Source organism: Euprymna scolopes, chromosome 6 (genome assembly GCF_053919585.1).
Source record: "Euprymna scolopes isolate OS-2025 chromosome 6, ASM5391958v1, whole genome shotgun sequence".
Lineage (NCBI taxonomy): Eukaryota > Metazoa > Mollusca > Cephalopoda > Sepiida > Sepiolidae > Euprymna > Euprymna scolopes.
The window spans coordinates 45,573,710-45,594,669 of record NC_136487.1 but is presented as its reverse complement, the minus strand read 5'-3'; the positions used below and the strand labels follow the sequence as shown (position 1 = coordinate 45,594,669).

Below are 20,960 nucleotides of genomic sequence, written 5' to 3'. Positions count from 1 at the left end.
CCACCGATTATTCACCAAGCTCCTACCAGTGCTTGTGAAAAAGGCAAACTCCCAGTTCCGGACCTGTATCGAGGTGGTGATTGAGGCTGAAGGCGGCTACATTGAATTGATGTCAGCTTTACTACATAATCAAGTTACCTGAATTGATTTTTTTCAATAAAAGTTTTAAAATAAAACTGTAGTGTTGTTTTCTTTAGAGCGACACTTTTATCGTTCCACTCTGTAGCGATGTAGACGTGGGTGTATTAAAATAATGTTTAAAACGGCATTTTTCACATAAAGTTAGATTAAGCAGGAAAATGGAAAATTCCATTAAAAGTTAAAGACAGATGTCTCCTATGATATGTAATACAGGGTGACCCCCCCCCAAAAAAAAGAAAACAGAGGACATTCAATTGTTTTTCTGAGCATTTTACATTCAACGGAGAAAAAAAGGCTGAAGACCCTAGTGTTTTGATGTGATGTTTCGAATATAATAAACTGGTTATGACCAAAGTTTTATTTCATTCAGACAAAACACTAAGAAACGGGGCCTAATTAGAGTTGGGGCCCATTTTTTTTGGTCACCCTGTATATAAGCAAATGATAATCTTATTTAAATTTGTTTAACTGACCATGTTTTCCTATGTTTTATAAATAGAATTGTTTATTTTTCTAAAGTTATTATCATTATTAAACAATTTGTTAGAGGTTGGCAAAAAATATTATAACCTCCAAATAGTAATGTATCAAATCGAACCAATCAAAATAATGAACTTTAAAAAATTAAAAAAAAAACAACAATTTTGCTGCTTATCTTTAAACTAGCTTGGGTGCCCAGCGTTGCCCGGGTGTTTGGAGGTGTGTGTTGAGCAAAAAGAAAGTTGTTTTAGGCAGGCAGGCTCGAACCCATAACGCGAAGGCAAAAAAGAAAGTGGAGGTGTGTGTAAGAGTGTTGGTTGAGCAAAAAAAATAGAAGGAAAATTGCAAGCCTAAAAAAAAAAGAAGGAAAATTGCAAGCCTCAAAAAAAAAAGGAAAATTGCAAGCCTCAAAAAAGAAAGGAAAATTGCAAGCCTCAAAAAAAAAAAAAGGAAAATTGCAAGCCTCAAAAAAAAAAAAGCAAAATTGCAAGCCTCAAAAAAAAAAAAGGAAAATTGCAAGCCTCAAAAAAAAAAGGAAAATTGCAAGCCTCAAAAAAAAAAAGGAAAATTGCAAGCCTCAAAAAAAAAAAAAGAAAGGAAAATTGCAAGCCTCAAAAAAAAAAGAAGGAAAATTGCAAGCCTCAAAAAAAAAAAGGAAAATTGCAAGCCTCAAAAAAAAAAAAGAAAGGAAAATTGCAAGCCTCAAAAAAAAAAAGGAAAATTGCAAGCCTCAAAAAAAAAAGGAAAATTGCTAGCCTCAAAAAAAAAAAAGAAAGGAAAATTGCAAGCCTCAAAAAAAAAAAGGAAAATTGCAAGCCTCAAAAAAAAAAGAAGGAAAATTGCAAGCCTCAAAAAAAAAAAGGAAAATTGCAAGCCTAAAAAAAAAAAGGAAAATTGCAAGCCTCAAAAAAAAACGAAAATTGCAAGCCTCAAAAAAAAAAGGAAAATTGCAAGCCTCAAAAAAAAAGGAAAATTGCAAGCCTCAAAAAAAAAAAAAGGAAAATTGCAAGCCTCAAAAAAAAAAGAAGGAAAATTGCAAGCCTCAAAAAAAAAGAAGGAAAATTGCAAGCCTCAAAAAAAAAAAAAGGAAAATTGCAAGCCTCAAAAAAAAAGAAGGAAAATTGCAAGCCTCAAAAAAAAAAAAGGAAAATTGCAAGCCTCAAAAAAAAAGAAGGAAAATTGCAAGTCTCAAAAAAAAAAGAAGGAAAATTGCAAGCCTCAAAAAAAAAAAAAGGAAAATTGCAAGCCTCAAAAAAAAAAAAGGAAAATTGCAAGCCTCAAAAAAAAAAAGGAAAATTGCAAGCCTCAAAAAAAAAAGAAGGAAAATTGCAAGCCTCTAAAAAAAAAAAGGAAAATTGCAAGCCTCTAAAAAAAAAAAGGAAAATTGCAAGCCTCAAAAAAAAAAAGAAGGAAAATTGCAAGCCTCAAAAAAAAAAAAGAAAGAAAATTGCAAGCCTCAAAAAAAAAGAAGGAAAATTGCAAGCCTCTAAAAAAAAAAGGAAAATTGCAAGCCTCAAAAAAAAAAAGGAAAATTGCAAGCCTCAAAAACAAAAAAAGAAAGGAAAATTGCAAGCCTCAAAAACAAAAAAAGAAAGGAAAATTGCAAGCCTCAAAAAAAAAAAAAAAAGGAAAATTGCAAGCCTCAAAAAAAAAAGAAAGGAAAATTGCAAGCCTCAAAAAAAAAAAAAGGAAAGGAAAATTGCAAGCCTCAAAAAAAAAAAAAAAGAAGGAAAATTGCAAGCCTCAAAAAAAAAAAAAAATAGGAGTAGTAAGCAGACTCGAACCCATAACGTGCCAAAGGAAAAAGAGGTGAAAAAATAAACTGCTTTACCGATGTGCCTACTGGGGTTGTGACGTCATGAGCGGTCGAAATAACGCCTTTTAACCGACGTCGTGAATGCGAGGGTTGAATGACTTGCAAAAAATGTCAGCGAAAAAATCGACCTTCTCTGTACAAAAGTTGAGGGTGAAGGAATTAATGTTTTTGTCCAATTTTTCGATATTTGTCGTTCGAAGAGTCAAGCTTCAAAATGATACCAATCTCGTGAAAATCGTTCGCCTCGGTCGAAAGTATTAGGCAAACGTACAAACATACATACATACATACATACATACATACATGATGATTGCAACGTCTTGTCAGACGAGTGCCACTCCCTCAGACACTGAAAGTCCATGAGCCCGAAAATGACTTATTTACTCTTGCCGGCGAATTCACACACTCAAGCAGACATGACAATGAAGACGGTCATTGGTATACATATATATACATGCACGCATACATACATATATGCATATGCATACACATATACATATCTATAAACATACACACATATATACATACATACATACACATACATATACATACGCACGTGCAAACATACACATATATATACATATGCATGCACATATATGCACACACACATATACAAATACAAACACACATATACATACATATACACATACAAATACATACGCATATGCACATATACATACATATATACATACATACATTTAAACAGACAGGTGAGATTTATATTATAGATGCCTCATAAAAGGGTCATTTATTTCTGTACTTATAGCAACCATGTGTCTTGGATCATCAATGTATAATCCTGTAGGTTTTGACTAGGCACCGCCAAAAATGGCCGCAAAATCAAGTTGTTGTTGTTTTTTAAAACGAAATTACATTTATTAAAATCCATTATTTCTGAGTAACTTTTTTTTCCCAGAAAGATAAAACCCTGAATTTTATCATATAGAAAACAGAATAATGTAAAACTTTTTCTACTATTTTTAATTAAATTTTAAATGTTAAATTTTCCCAAAAAGTTAACAATTGACATTTTTTTTCTTGCACAAAAAACGTACATAAATATTAAAAAAAAGAAAGGTTTTTGAAATAATTAATTTATTTATTTATTGTCTAACTAAGATTTAGGATGATTTTCTAAGAGAATATGCAAAAGTATTATAATATAAGTACCTGGATTTCAAATAATTCCACTTATTCATATAGGTAACCAGTTATTTCGCGTCGATCTAGAGTCTAGATCGACACTGTTTACGTTTGCGTTTGATAAGAAGAAAACTATGGAAGACCAAACAGGCCAAAAAAACTTATTTTTCAGTGACGAAAATTTCAATGTATTATTAAGCTGAGGCTGGCCAGTACCAGATGGGTGACCATTTGTATGAGTTTGGTTTTTAATGTGTATGTGTGTGTGGGGCCAGGCTCCCCAAAATGGGGGGGGGGCAATTTAAAGCAGAATAAAAAAAAAATTATTTCAGCGCGTTTGGTCCACCGTAGTCGAAAGGCGGCAAACGTTTTCAAACGGGATCGAAAAAAAGTGATGCTATTTTTAACACAAAGGGCACAATATTTATCGAATTTTTTTTTTTTTGTATCGATTATTCAAAGCATGCCCTGTTTAATAATGGTCATGCATTATTCGGCTCGCTAAAAAAAAATTGTTAATTTATTTATCAAAAATTTTAAAATGGCTTTTTTCGTATAAATATTAAAAAATTTTTTTTTTTGTCTTGCTTTACTTAAATTAATTATTTTACTTAACATATTCACCGAATTTCACACTTCAAAACTCAAAAGCGGGATAATTAAACACAATCGAAGTTTTGATATTCAGACGTCAAAATAAGGTATGCAAACAACTTTTTTTTTTTAATCTATAATTCTGTCCCTTACAACAACACAATATGTTGTGTTCAGTTTCAGATGATTATTTTAAGCATATTTGTTCCCACTTCAAAACAAAGGGGGGGGTTGTAAGCAAAAAAAAATATATATATAAATATCGTTTATGAAAAATAAGTACACTGTTATAAAGTTCATTCTTCTAATAATCGCTGAAAATTTCGTATTGATCGGATAATTACCTGATTTTTGGTAGATTTTTAAAAAGACGGCCCGTCAAAAAGTACTGACCTGCCCCCCCCCAGTTTTGGCGGTGCCTAGTTTTGACCATTGAAAATATGGGTCCCTATATTTATATCCACTATAAAAATATCATTAGACCCCTGTGATAAATTCTTGCTATATGGCTATGAATGTTATTAGTTGTTTTTTTCTTCCAATTCCGGGGCAATAGATGTTGAAGTTGTTATTGATGCTGATTTGGTTTGGAAGATTAAATGAATGCTCACATATAAAAGAATAATACATTAAAGATATCTTTTATTTAATGTTGTAACAATGTAATGTTGTGAATGTGTAAGAGTAATGTTAAAAACAGAATTTTCCACATAAGGTTATATTAAACATAAAAGCAGAAAATTCCAACAGAAGTTAAAAATTAGAAATAGTACTACGTGTCAATATATGACATCACAAGCAGAAAATCTTAAATGAAACCTGGGGGAAAAGGATAGCAAAATCTTTCTCTGGCAGGTGAGCTGACTGAGTTTGAATGTCTTTTTTAAAACCTCATCTCCCCTGGAAAACTGGGTGAGAAAGGGCTTACATAATACGTAGTTTGACAGTGCTGTGAAAAAATAAAGCAACAAAGAATATGATGCCATTGAACAAATATGTTAGCTAAATAGTAATAAAAATATTTTCTATTGTTACTCTGTTATGGGACCAAAATAAAACAAAGAAACTTCTGCTATTATATCTTCACTACGACTGTGAGATAGATTAACAGCAATAGAAAAGAAGAGAAAGAAAAAGAGACGCTACTAGCCATTGATACGACTAATTACAATGTGTTAACAATTCAATGCTAACCAGAAGTTTAAAACGACAAAAAGAATTTGTTCACCTATATCTAACTGCAGAATACGTTGACTGCATCTTTACAAAAATAAGACCTTTATAATGGGGCTATCTTTTGGTTGTGGATGATGATGATGACTGCAAACTCTAACATCTATACATTTAGTCTCTACTGTATTATTATAAAATAAGTAACCGTCCAACCAATTTTATATGCTATGTGCTAGAAGGTTAAACAGGTATAAAACACCTTTTCAACCATCGATTGTCATGATTAACAACATCATATCTGAGAGTTCATCGTTCCAATTCCTGGATCTAACATTCACAGTCATCATGAATTGAAACAAATACATAGAAGACACTGCCAAGGCTGCTGGGAAGAAGGTAGGCTCGTCCTACCTCTCTAGAAAACAAACCACATCTGCCAGTATCCTATATCTATACAAAGTCACCATTCTCCCATGCATAGTATTATTGAGTATTAGCCGGCCACCTGGCATTGTCCGGTCATAAAATATGCACCATAATTATATTTTAATTCATACAGAAACTGAGATATGTGCATGTGAGTATTATGTTTTTTTCTAAATGGTTCACATTTTGTAATTAAAAAAAAAATATTCTCTAGCTGAGATCAAAACCAAAACCTAAAAACAATGAGTCAAGTACGATAACTGTTAGGCCAGCTTGACACGATCTTTAAAAAGTGTTTACAAACCTACTTATTCTTAACAGAACGTGAACGATTCATGCATGCACAACTGTGAAACAGATGACAAACAAATAAAAATCCGATGACCCCCTCCCCACCAAGTACCAATTTTTCCATTTTAACCCCTTAGCAGCCCTTTTTCCAGATGAAAACTGATTAAAAAGTTTTCTACATGCCTGAATACACTAGATACCAAATTTAAAGTCTGTAGATCAAAAAATCGTTGAGTATACGGATTAAAAAGTGTCCTCGCACACACACACACATTGTCACTTTTATCGATATATAGATTATTGTCTCATTTGGGTTGGAGTAGGTTTATATTTGGTTAGTATTAAATGACTCACTGATGTGTCGATATGCAGTAAACCACATCAAACCAAACGAATCTAATTATCTATGATTGCATCTGTGTTCATGTATATTGATTGTCATATCTATATTTATCTATTCACACACACATATATATATATAACTGAAATTTTGAAGCACTTTCAAATTACAGCTTGTATAATACTGTAAAAGACAAAAAAAAAAAAACATTAAATTTTTGTATACCTTGTCGAATGATGAATTTACCGTAATTTTTTCAATTTACTGAATTTAATTCCAAATTTTCATTTTTTTTTTTTTTTTTTTTTTACAAGGGTGTCACCACTTATCAAGGCCCAGAGGCCACTCGAGGATAAGGGTTAATAGGTATACATTAGTCATTGTGATTTTAGCATAGTAAACAGTGGGAATTTTGAAACTTGGATTACTTAGGGGGACGATTCAATTAGAACTTGTTCACATAGGACTTTTTCTTTTTTTTTTTTTCATAGGTATCAACTCATTATCAAGGCCAAGAGGCCACTCAAGGATAAGGGTTAAAGAGTGTACAGTAGAAATTGGACAATATAATAATCATTAGTAATGAAATTTTGTTAAATTTTATAACTTATATGGAACGGCTCATCAAGAACTTATTTACGTTAGACTTGAAGACAACCATATTGTAGTCAGCCGGAAAGCAGGAAAACGGAAGACAATTCCGCAGGCGTGAAGTTCTAATAAAAAAGCTTTGTTCATGGAATCTACGTTTAGGTTTAGGCACAGATAAAGAGTGGGGGGAATTATTGATAGTGTTTACAGCTAGACGAGTGTTTCTTGTGAAAGTTTTGCGAGGGGGGACCATAGATTGAAGCTCAGTCGAACACTTTCCATGAAAATAACGATACATCAGAGACAAACTCGCAACATCTCTTCTGTGAGATAGAGGTTGCAAGGAAGAGAAAAGGACATCTCCTACGAGGCTACTTTTATGCATGCATGCATGCGTGCGTGTGTGTGTGTGTGTGTGTGTGTGTGTATGTGTGTGTGTGTATGTGTGAGTGTGTGTGTGTGTGTGTGTGTGTGTTTATATCTATTTATCAGCTTATCCCAAACGTTATTAGATCTCAACTCGTGATTTATGATTGCCTTTAGAACATTTCACAAATTTCCAAGCTTTGTTGAAGGTGGCAATGAACAGTTCTATAGTTTGAAGAAAGCTTAATTGCAAATCATTCAACTTATATTGCAGGACTTTATTTGCAGGATTTTATTTATTTGCAGGATTTTATTTATTTTATTTAGGTGATGGCACAATGTGTTCTTCTGGACGTTTTGATTGGTTTCCATATTCAACAGTGAAATTTTAATTTCTGAAATTTGTCAAACATATTCTGAACGTTTTTTCATTCAAGCAGAGTAAATATTTGGAGTTAATTCGGCTGCAGGGTTAACTTTTTAAACCCATAAAGAGTTATGTGCATTAAATACGTTTTTTTTAAATACTATTTAAAGGGGTTGCCTCGGTAGAATTTCAATTAATTTTTCCAGTAAAATAAAATTTTATGAAGTTAAATGTATCCAAATGCATACATATATTTAGAAAGTCCCATTTAGGGGTTCCAGTTTGAGCAAGGTATTTTAGGGGAGAGACATTTTTAGTGAAAATGTTTTTTTAGGTTTATAATTAAATGTGAGAGAATGAGAGAAATGTTATGTAATAAACACAAATAAAATAATGAGTTTAAAAACATAAATTCACAAAAGAGATATTTTATATATGTTTAAAATGGAAGTTTACAACAACAGGAAAAACATAGAATGCTTGTTAATACTTTTAGAGTTCTTGTAAAACAAGGATGGTTATTTAGCTGAAGTATCAAAGAAGTCAGAGTCGACAGTTTAAGAGCCGTGTATTACACGTGTCTGAAAATTGTAATCCAAACTTTTCTACTCAAATATACAAATTATATTATGTTAAAAGTTTCTTAATAAGAGTCAATGTTCATTTGTTTTCACAGAAAAAAAAAGTTCAGTGAGAAAAGTTAGAAATATTTCAATGAATAAGTTTACACATTATTTTTTGATGAGCATACGATAATACGAAAGAGTTAATAAGCTATGTGTCTGTATATTCGTTAATGTCTGTATGCGTATGCTTATGACTGTGTATGCGTGAGTTGAAATTACAGCAGCCCCAAATCCCAACAAAGGAGCGGTAGGATGTTGAGGCGATGTTGGTCTTAGATCTATCGGCTCAATTGTTTAATGAAGAACAATCTGGCTTTTTATGCACCAAAGGTGGATTTAAAACGGCATTTTTATAAATTCAGAGAAATGGATTTGATTGGTTTCGAATGTTTTTATTTGTTTATTTTTAATATTCATTCAGATGAGTTGATGCGCTGAGAGAATTATGTAGACACGAGTTTAAGTATTTTCATTTTCGTCGCCAAAGTATAAACATAAGTCACCACATATGATATAGAAATATTATTTAGTTTCATTAGACATACCTAATTGCTATTAAATTGAAGAGAATTGAAATCCACGCAGAACTTATGGGATGGCCCAATGTTTTACTTTGAAAAAAATTCTTGTTGCATTTTTTAGACTCTACATGTTAGATGTCGGCCTCGGCAAGCTGCTGTCATGTGACCTGGCAGGAAATAATCTCATCACAATTTACGGCTTTCAAGATGTTGCATCAAAAGAAATGTTCTCCTTCGATATTTATCGGGTAACCGTTAAAGATTTTATCTTTTTTATACTCAATAAACAAAACACTCAAAATGAAGCAATTTATCATTAATTGTACTGGTAGACAACTGTCAACATTATTTTTGTTCAGTCTGATTTTTCACTTGATTTAGGATTTAGACTAGAATTGGTTGATTTGATTGGTTTCTTTGAGAATATGTTGATTTGAAAATATACTGATTTAAAAATAGGTTGATTTGATTGGTTGATTTAAAAATCACACCGAATTTTCATATAGCCAATAAAATGTTTTCTCTACAGCCTACTGTTGTGAAAAATCACAATTGTAGTATTTATCCATAAGTTATAGAGATAGTCAGCTAATTTATTTCATTATTTTACTATCTGTATATTATTAATTATAAATAGAAATTGAACACTAGCTAAATCAGTTATTTTATTAATAAATATTGCTATTTGTACTACTCATTGCCATGATCAACATAAGCTGAGTATTGCCTCCCTTTATCACAGAAGCTCACAGTGGAACTCTCCTGTGTTTAGACAACACTTGTACATCAGAGTAGTAAAATTTATTGCTTGTTATGCACATGGTTTTAGTCCTTCACTCTCTATATTTTTAATCTCTCTGTATAAAATATGAGTGCCAATATAACATGGTGTCAAAAGATTAAAGAACTTAAATTCTACAGAAGAAATTTTAATCATAATTCAAAGAAAAAGTGAAATGGAAACTCTACTGCATCCGAAATACCTTGACTTTGATCAACATAATCTATGCTACGATATTTTTGGCATGATATAAAGATATGATCATAAAGATCTGGATTATATTTATAGCTAGAGATGATAAGAACGCACCAATCAGGTACCAAAATCGTTGTATAAAATATGCTGAATCTCTTTGGATTTTTCAGTCACAGGTTTTTGTCTTAATACGAGAAGGGAACTAAACTCTGCTGATCCTGACTGGATTAATACTGGAATTCTTTACAATTCAAAGCTTTTGCTTGCTACACTGAATATTTGCAATGGGATAATTTTCTTTTCTTTACGATAGTTATTGCCATATCTTTTTGGATCATTTTTCTATTACGAGAATGGCTCTCCACTCAAGAATCTAGCTGCATCATTGAATGTGATACAGAAAACTGGGCTCATTTTTAGATGCAGAAACCGCAAGAAAACAACTGGTCAGATCTAAATCTACAAAAACTGTATTCCCAAGTTTAATTCACACTTTCTTCCTACATTGGAAAAGTATCCCCTGATTTCACAACCGAATGCACCCTTCTCTATCTTTTAGTATACAACATATCTTACAATATATATTTTTTTAAATTATAACAACTTATAAAAATTTAGCCCTAACTAACATTTTCACACCATCTATAAAGATAAAGATAACACAGCAAATACAAAATATATAAATCACTAGGTCACAGCTGCTAATCATTTAAAGCAAGAACAGTTAAATGCACCTTAAATTTCACATCTCCTCACATTTTTGTCTGGGAGCTATCTCTTCCCACGTCAAAGTGTTCGATTTAACAAAAAAAACAAAAACAAAAAAAACTGTGTGCTTTGCAATCTTGTTATCACAAATCAATGAACTTTGTAACTGTGTGTAAATACTCCATTCATGCTAGAACCAGGCGCCATTGTCGTCATCATCATCGATGTCATCATCATCGTCATCATCATCATCATCATCATCATCATCATCATCATCATCATCATCATCATCATCGATGTCATCATCATCGTCGTCATCATCATCCATGTCATCATCATCGTCATCATCATCATCGATGTCATCATTATTGTCGTCATCATCATCGATGTCATCATCATTTACTAACACTTATCGTTGGCAGGTTTTTGACCTATAAGTAGTATTTTATAGCTCCTTATATTAAGTGGCTGCATGACTTTTCTGAAGCGATTTCCATTAAAAAAATCATCATCATCAACAACAGCAGGGAAGTGATGGTGGCACAGTGTTTAACGATTCAGGCTGGATGTACTAAGTTCGAACCCAGTTCATTCCACAGAAACACTTTTACTTAAAAACGTTGGCAACCTTCACATGGTCCCTTCTGTAAGTACTCAATATCTTTGATGTAAGGGGCTACTATCGGGATATAAGTTACAGGGGTACTGTGTAGGGAGTTGAGCAGCTAGATGTCTGTTCACATTACACTTTTGGGGAAGCGGATGCCAACACAAAGTATCATCATGGATGATGCTCAACAAATAAACAACAACAAAAAAGCAGCAGCAGTATCATCATCATGATCATGATCATGATGATGATGATCATCATCATCATCATCAGATTCAGAAGACTTCTTCTGAGAGAGACCACTGTCGGCATTGGCACCGACTTCAGATGAAGGAAACAAGTGGGCGATCACACAGACGCACATGCACATTAAGACGACTACGTGGGGAAGGAATATACAACATTCTTTTTTTACAACCTTTTCTTTCTTTCATTGTCATCGTCATCATCACCATCATCATCTTAATTGTCATAGTCCTCATTTTTATCATTATCATCATCATCACCACCATCATTATCTTAATTGTTATAGTTCTCATTTTTATCATCATCATCATCATCATCATCATCTTACTTGTCAGTCATCATCATCATCATCATCGTCGTCGTCGTCGTCGTCGTCATCATCATCATCATCATCATCATCATCATCATCATCACCATCATCATCACCATCATCATCTTAATTGTCATAGTTCTCATTTTTATCATAATCATCATCACCATCATCATCATCTTAATTGTCATAGTTCTCATTTTTATCATTATCATCATCATCATTGGTTAAACGTCTATTTTATATGCTGATTGTTCTAATATGAACATTTATAATTGATTCAGCTGTTTTAAATTAATCTTAGAGATTATTGCTGGTCAGCAGAGGTCAAAAAACATTTACCTTTGATCTTTAGAATCATTTTCAGATCAGAGTGATGTCAAAAGATTTTCTTGCAAGTATAATAGACATTTTAAAACTCATCCTTGCATCTTTATGCAAGAGTTTGTCTTCAGTTTTAAATAGCATTTTCATCGCCAAGCACATTGATTGAATACATCTTTAAAATGGATTCCCTCTTGATCTTTTTAAAGCCAGATCATCATTGATCCTATCCCAATTGATCTTTTTCTATTCCTGCCTTGATTCTATGATGTATTTTCCATGAAAGAGTCCGTTTTCTTTCTTTTTTTTTTTTGTTTTTTTTAAGTTATTGATAATTTCGTCTCTTTGGGAGAACAAACAAACTTTATGGGAATTAATTAACACTTGACTATATTACAGCATTCTTTCAGAAAACTGATATTTTAAAAGCATATATCAATTACCTCAATACATTAGACTGAATGACCCATCAAAATGCCACTTATGGAATCGTTAATAAAATTTATAATCCTTTCTGCAATCAGATTTGGTACATTTTAGAGATTTATGAGTAAAACTTGGTGGACAATTTATGAAATTTTTTGTGGAAATCGCTTGAGGCAAGGTATAAAGCCACTTGATGTAGGGAGCTATATAGCTGATTATTGCAAAGACATGAGATATCTAGTGACCTTAGTCTGAAAAGACTAAGACTGTATGCAGAAGGAAAACTGAGCAGGAAGAGAGTCCTGCAGTCCTTGGAAAGAAGCTACTGGAATAGGAAGCTGTATTACATTGAGGTATTAAAACAACGAATTGATGGAGACCACTTGACCCACGTGTCAAACGAGCTGGAACAAAGGAAGTAGACAATTCTGAGGAACATATGCCATAATAGTATTTGTACAAAAGATTGAGATTAGCAACATTGCATCTGTGAGAAAGAGATTGCAGTGAAGAAGAAAGTGTGGGGCCAATCCAATTACAAATTTATTTGCTGAATCACAGAAAAGATTGTAAATTTTCTTAACCATTTCAGAGGTGGTATTTTGGAGGTCACTGTGTGAAGGGTATCACAAACATACCAAACAAAACCATGTTCGCCCCCTCCTCAAAATTTCCTACACTTGGATCTCCACAGTCTTTAAGGCTGTAAGCTTAACTTGTTTTGCTTATATTTAAAGTTGGCAAAAAGTGCTTTACACTGATAAGCTGAAGAGCGACATTTGATTACTTGAATAGATAATTAATCACTGCAAGCTGAGATAGGTCGAGACTTTATAGTAAAGTTATCACTGAAACAAGTTCAGTCGGAAGGCAGCACAAAATTACAGCAATCACATTAACTCCCCTGCTACAAACGCTAGAAGAACTAGCCTACGAATATGTGGCTTGTTGAGTGGCATGCCAAAAGGGTTTGAAGTTTGATTTTAGAGTTGTTAAAAGTAACAAACCAATTTTCCCCATTGTTCTAGAAAAGAGGTGTTTCCATAGACAGTTGTGTTATCTGTGTAGATGTTTTAGATATTGTTGGCATTGTCAATACTATTAACTATTACCTCCATTTGACACTGATATTGAATGATGCAAATATTGAAGCAATACGTTTGGTATATAAAGTTTCTTTTTTTATTAAGGAAAGTATATGCAAAATAATTTATGCATTTCATGAATACATCAATAATCTTTTTCTGGCCAGGATCTTGCATTTATTGCTGGAGATTTTCAATTAAAAGCAATCAATGTTTCCACTGGGAATATTGCATTCAACAGAACTATGATGGACAACCCAAAAGGAGTAATAAGTTGTGGTCCCTGGAAGCAAACACCAAAGATAGGTAATTTATTTTTACTTACATTCTTCACTTCTTTATTTACTAACATAAAACAAGATTTGTAGTCTTGGCCTTTCAGGTCATTCTCAAACTTCAGTTTATTTGATTAAAAAAAAAACAAAAAACATTCTAGATTTTTAAATGCTAGATTATTAGATAATAGCCAGGTAGAAGCATGTATCTATCTATCTATCTATCTATCTATCTATCTATCTAATAATATATATAATATAATTATCTATCTATCTAGCAGAGTAAACAACAGAGAATTTGAATGGTGACAAGTTTTTCACAAGTATCAAACACTGTGACTGGTCAGTTTCCACCGGAAGTCTGCAACAAACGGGGATCGGATGTGACGTGTCAAGTGTTCCGGTTTGAATAAGCTGAGTAAATTTTAGTTGAGTTGGAGCCTAGATGTCGAACAAACAAGATGGGTTAAGAAGGTCTCCCCATGAAGGCGGTGACGGTCTCAAATAGAGAACCCACAAGCCAAAGATCATCAGTCACTCTATTTCTGCTGACGGGATGAATAAACCATATAAAAACACACATCATCTTGAAGCGTCTTCATTACAGATGATGATTGGCAAATCCCCCAGATACGGCCAGCAGCAGACAGTTATGTCATCATATGTTACATGTATTATATGCTTGATGCATGCACTTACAGCACTAGATGAGTCACAGGCCGTTAAGTAAACAGACATTAAGGGATCTGAGGACAATAGTCCGTTATATATCGAATAACGTACATAAATACATATAAATGGCCCATTAATTAAGGATTTAAAAAATAGGATTTAGTGAATGACAACACAATATACGCCGATTTGATGACAACACAACAAGACATTGGCAGGCAACCTTGGGAAGAAAAACGTTCAGTGGGTTGCACACATACAAATGGATTCAAATGTAAAGAATTTGGGACTTTTCACAATTGTCTGACGGAATACATAATTTGACCTACAAATATGGGAGCAGATATCAGTCAAAAGGTTGAAACAATAGACAAAGGGAATATTAAACATTCCAATAAAAAAGAATGTTTTTATAAATAAATTTGTGACAGAGAAAAACTCAGTTGGTCTGAGTGAGAGAGAGGTTGTGGCATACATCACCATTTCTTCACCATCCGACAACCGTCTAACCATGCAAACCCTGCACCTTTCAGTAAACATGAAAAACAAAGAGAATAACAAATTGTCACTAAAAAACTGATTGTCGGTGTAAAATAAAACCAATATATTTTTGTAGATCAGCTATTTTGTGATTTTTACTTCGCTGTTAGTGTGTATATATTTTGTGCCAGCAATGAAAGTACATATTAACATTATATAGACTGGACAAACGCATTCCAAACAACCGACCACAGTGATTACGTAGCATAGATAGATAGATAGATAGATAGAGTCGTTATTCAATTTCTAAAAGTTGTCCAACACATGCCAGCATATAAAACGAACGTTTAACCCAATGTAATGATAGGATGTATATAAGAAGTTTAGCCACGTCTTTTAAACACTTATTTTGTAAGTTTTTTTGGGAAATTTTAGCAAACCAAATAATGCTATAAAATATTTTATTAAATGATTAAAATCATTTGTTTTTTTAGACTTTCAGTGTAAAACACCTTTTCAAAGAAGACTGCCAATCTTTTTTTTTTCATCTTGCTGGTGGTATTAACCACAAGGTGTCAGCCCCTCATGGAGAGAGAAAAGGATATGTCCAGTGTTATTTACAGTTGTTGCAAGTTTGAAATCAATGTTTGCGTGGTTCTTATTTACAATGTCTCCCCATGGGACAGAGTTAGACACCAGGGTCGTTTTTTAATATGGAGAAAAGGAACAAAAATAAAAATTGTCTCAGTCGTGAAGGATTTCTCCTCCACTGATAGAGAACAAGAAATTGAAGTGCAGCATCTGAAGAACAGATACTACACTTTGATCTTGACCTGAAGGCCAATGTTTGCGTGGTTGGCGCGGATTTTAAATAGAAGGAGGACATTATTTCGCAAAGTTAATTCAAAATTTTAGAAAACCATTATGCTGTTATTAAATCTTTTTTCTCTTCGATTTTTACCTCTCTCCCACCAAAAGAAAGTTCAATTTTTACAAGATCGAAATTTTAATTAGAAGCAAAAGGATTTCGAAAGGAGAAGAACATATCTGTATATATAATTTAACAATTTTACTTATGTAAGTAATAAAGAATGATATACGAGGGCCGTGCAATAATAATACCCCTGACCCACTTCCCATAACAGTAGAGCAACGAAACTTGGCACAGTTATTAGTCTTTCTTTACATAGGAACCACCCAGAGTTATTCATTTCTCCCATTGTTTGATGCAGCTCTGGAGACCACGACGTGACTTCAGAAATCAAGGCTGCATCATCTGAGAAATGCTTTCCTTTCAAAAACAACTTCATGGCTGGGAAGAGATGAAAGTCAGAGGGTGCAAGGTCAGGAGAGTAGGGAGGATGGGGAAGAATTTCATAACCACATGCCCGTGCTTCTGATCTGGTGACATGTGAGTTGTGGACTGGAGCGTTGTCCTGCAGGAGGAGGGTACCTTTGCTGATCTTGCCCCACCTCTTGATTTTGATAGCTTCCCTTAATTTCCTCAAAAGTGAAGCATAATAGGCTCCTGTAATTGTGGTACCCTTTGCCAGGAAATCTGTCATCACTACTCCGTCCTGGTCCCAGAAGACTGTGAGCATGACCTTGCCAGTGGAGGGATTCACTCTTGCCTTCTTTGGAGGTGGTGAGTCCAAGTGCTTTCACTGCATTGACTGGGCTTTGGTCTCTGGATGAATAGTGATGGACCCAGATTTCATCCTGTGTAATCAGTCTTTTGAAAAACTTTGACTCATCTTCTTGGCACATCTTCAAATTCATCCTCGAGCACTCGACACGTTCTTGCTTCTGGAATGGTGTGAGCAACTTGGGAATCCATTTGGTAGACACCTTATGCATATGCAAATGGTCATGAATGATAGTTTCCACAAACCCTGAACTAATCTTGAAATCTTGGGCTATTTGGCGAATAGTAATGCGCCGATCTTCCAAAATGGCAGCCTCAACTTGCCTCATCAATGGCAGAAGGGGAGGGGCGACCTGGTCTGGGAGCTGTTTCCACAGACTTCCGGCCATGTTTGAATTCACAATGCCAGCGTTTTACAAGATCATATCATGGGGCATTATCAGCATAAGTTTCTTTCATTTCATCCAAAGTCTCCTGTGGTGTGCGTCCTTTCAAATACAAAAACCGGATCACTGCTTGACATTCAACAGGCTCCATTTCACACCCGACTCAGTTCAAACACCTGTAAAACAGAAACCACAATCAGTTCAGAGCTGTAATTTGCCATATAACCCGTAGAGATATAAATCCTTGCACATGCAAAATTTCAGCTAGATCAGACAACTAGAAGTGGGTCAGAGGCATTACTTATTGCACGCCCCTCATACAATTGAAAATGAAGGAATTATGAATACGTGTCTTTGCAAGAACTTATCTCAAGAAGAATATTCTAGTAATTGCTTATATGTTTGCATCCGTTAATTATGTTAACTAAGAAGTGATCTCCAAAGCTTTCAAATTAGAACATGGAGCGAAATTCGAAAATCAAAAATATTGCATTTCAAATAAAACCAATGGTATCTACTTAATTGGCATGTCACAGTAGTTAACATATCACAAAATTACGAAAAATGATAAGGTCAAAAATTAATTATTAATGAAAATAGTTTTTGAGGACAATTGGCGAAAACTGAGTTTTATTAAAAAAGAAAAATCGGAGAGTTTGAATCCTAACAGAGGAGGTAATTATTTTCTGAAAATTTTGAAAATCTTAGGCCAATTTAACAAAATTGAATTTTCGCTACTTGTCTTTGAAAACTGTTTTCATTAATAATTACTTTTCTAACTTATCATTTTTCATAATTTTTGGATGTGTTCATTACTAAGACATGATAATTAAGTAGGTACCATTAGTTTTACTTAAAATTCAATATTTTGATTTTCAAATTTCGTTCCCATAACGAAGAAGTACAAAACATTCTGATATTTGCTTGTACGTTTGGGTCCGTTGATTTCGCTAAGAGGTGATCCCCAAAGTTCTCAAATTGAACCCTAACCACTGGATGAAGCTTGGTGCCGAGGGTAGTTAATAGGGTTGAGAAGTATGGTAAGCAGAAAAAAAAAGGTACAATAGTCTGAGAAAGACGGATTTCCTGGTGATGGGACAGGCTAGAGACAAACACCTTGCCCAAGAGTGATTGAGTCAGTTCAGTTCAGTTTTGTACACAGGATAAATTCTATCAAGCCATCAATGAAACCATGATAGTAATGAAAGAAAATGGTTACTGAGTTCTTAGAAGGCATCCACCAAGTTTTAGTAAATTATATCTATGACAATGATTTCATGTTGACTGAAGAAATAGTAATATTCCAATTTGTCAATTTCGAAATGATTCAATGGATTGCAAACATCGGTTTTTAGCCAATTTACCATGTGTATTATTCGCAGTCAATTGATGGTTGGAGATGGGAATGGTCACAAGATGGATTCCATTGTTCAATGCAAAGAAACAGATTTTTTTAAGCAAAGAAAACTTCCCTTACAAACAAACATGTTCATAATTTACATGTGAAGTAAGTATTTCTCTCAGTTTTTACATAAAACTTGAACTCAACAACCATTTTCTTTTTAGTTCACTGTGTCCACATATCACCCCTTGATGGATACTACAACTCCGCGTCAGAACAAACCTGGGTGTAATGACAACTAAAGTTTAATTTCACACTCACCCAAACTCCCAGATTGGTCCATACTCAGAATTGATGAAACAAAGTACAAATGCTGAATATAAAAGTCTGAAAATATAGAATTTTTACAAAATATTTTAAATTTCATTTTTGTTTTAGGCTGTGGATCAGTAAATTGTCTCTTATATTTTCAGATTACTGCCACGGTCCCAAATGGAACAAATGTCCTGGAGAAGGCCTTTGTGTTTCAACAAAAGGTTACAAAGCTTATTGCACTTGCATTGGAGCAAAACCTCAACAAACAAGTCCAGGAACGAGATTTGAAAAATTGTGTGGTATGTGTTTGCTTATTTTAGTTATTCTATTTTATTTTATTTTATTTAATGACTGATTTATTTTATATTGTTTATTTATGGCTTATCAATGCTTTTGTAGATTATTTAATACAAGATTTTTATTTTTAATATAACTCTAGGTTTCTGTGCACAATTTCTGTAGACAAATTTCTGATACTATTTATATCTATTTAATCTGAAGCAGTTGAGAAAAATAGGAGATTCATAGCTTTCCTAAGGGTATGTCTAGACTAAATTTATCTCCCTTGGATAGAAACTAGTTTCTAGGCTAGAGTTACCTCCCTTGAGGCAACAAATGATTTAGACAACAACTCTTATCTGTATAAGTTAAACAGTAGATGTATGTATGTGTGTGAGTTTGTGTGTAAATATTTAACCGATAAATTTTTAAACTACTGGTCACATAACACTGACGTTAACAAGAAATAGTAATTATACACCAAGGATGGTTTATAACAAGTAAGATCTTTATTTGGATGGATGAATAATGCGTAAACAGAAATGTCGGCAAGTTGAAATGCAAAATATTCATTTCAATTTGCCAACATGTTTCTATTACTTGTGCACATGTGCAAATTCATTCATAGCTTGAAGTGATTTAATTTTAAATCTTTCTTATCTATCTATCAGGTTAGCTCAAACAGTAGGGAACATAGCTGGAGCAAAAATGAGGGAGTGTGGCTGGGCACTGTATGTTTTAGTTTCAATTCTAGTTGATAGCAAGTTATCTTTTTTTTAACTTTTGAAATCAGTACTATATATATAATATTTAATTGACTCTGTTAATAATAAATATGAAATCTGCATGAATAAAAATATAATCAAGTGTATTTTACAACCTGGCAAGATTGGACGCCTCTTGCTAGTGGTGAATAAAAGACTTTATTGGGAAATTTATCACCACCACATAGTGAAGAATTTAAGACTAGATTTCAACTTCATTAACCTCTCACATGTCCCACTAAATTGATGGGGTTTAAGTGCATGTCAACTAACGGAAAGGACAACTACGAGAACATGTAATATATACCCAATTTTAGCAATCTTCTTTAATTTCTATACCCATAAGTTGTAAACTTGATACAATATCAAATAGTTCGATATTTAAAATTTCGAATCTTCAGGTGTATTTTATATTTAACTCGTACCTACCTGACATTTTCCAGAATGCAATGAAGTGGTTTCAGTTTTTAATGTTTATTTGTCTACATATTTTTGTGTTTAAGGTAGCCAACTCCTATTATATTCTTCAGCTTGTTGAACCATTTTCATAAGTAATCTAATTTTGTCCATTCTGTTCATTGTTTCTAATCTTTTTATAGCATTAGACTTAATGTATATTAGATAATTTTTTAAATTTTTTTTATTCAATTTTAACCCCAAACAAGGCACAGTGCCACTTTGAAGCAGGGGGCTATTATCAGGGACTTAATTAGCAGGGTCATTATGAAGGGAGATGAGTAGAAAGATGATTGTTCACATTACACTTGAACTTCTGCATATCAGTACAGTTGGGAAAGCAGAATCTCAGAAGGGAGTTCCAAAGACCCACAGTTCTGGGGAAGAAACTATTGGAGTAAAAGGCTTTCTTGCACCTAGGGATCTCTACTGTAAAGGGATGAAACTTAGTAGCTTGTCGGGTTTGTCGAGGGTAGTTACGTCGGAGAGGTACAAGTGTTTGCAGTTCGTCAGAGCATTCACCATTAAAGTATTTGTAGAACAGGCAGAGGGATGCAACATCTCGTCGATGGGACAGAGGTTGAAGCCTAGATGACAGTTCAGGACCTATCAGGTTGGCGACTCTCTTTTGAACCCTGTCCAGGAGCGAGATAATGTATAAATGTAAGTCTATACATCATTCTTTGCACATTGCTTCTTTTTATCGTTTTTAAATGAATAGTTTGCATATTCTTCTGTTGTATGAGAACAATATATTCTGTATATTTTATCTACTAACATGTCACA

General features: G+C 33.5%; 1 protein-coding gene across 4 annotated transcripts in view; it reads left to right on the top strand.

Annotated features, from left to right (window-relative positions):
- LOC145277627 (uncharacterized) overlaps nucleotides 1-20,960 on the top strand; it is a 171,076-nt gene that overhangs the window by 63,710 nt on the left and 86,406 nt on the right. For all 4 annotated transcript variants that reach the window (XM_080129183.1, XM_080129182.1, XM_080129185.1 and 1 more), the window contains 3 exons: nucleotides 8,997-9,123; nucleotides 13,728-13,866; nucleotides 18,834-18,974. In XM_080129183.1, coding sequence (XP_079985309.1) covers nucleotides 8,997-9,123; nucleotides 13,728-13,866; nucleotides 18,834-18,974 — 407 coding nt within the window. The remainder of the gene's footprint in view (nucleotides 1-8,996; nucleotides 9,124-13,727; nucleotides 13,867-18,833; nucleotides 18,975-20,960) is intronic.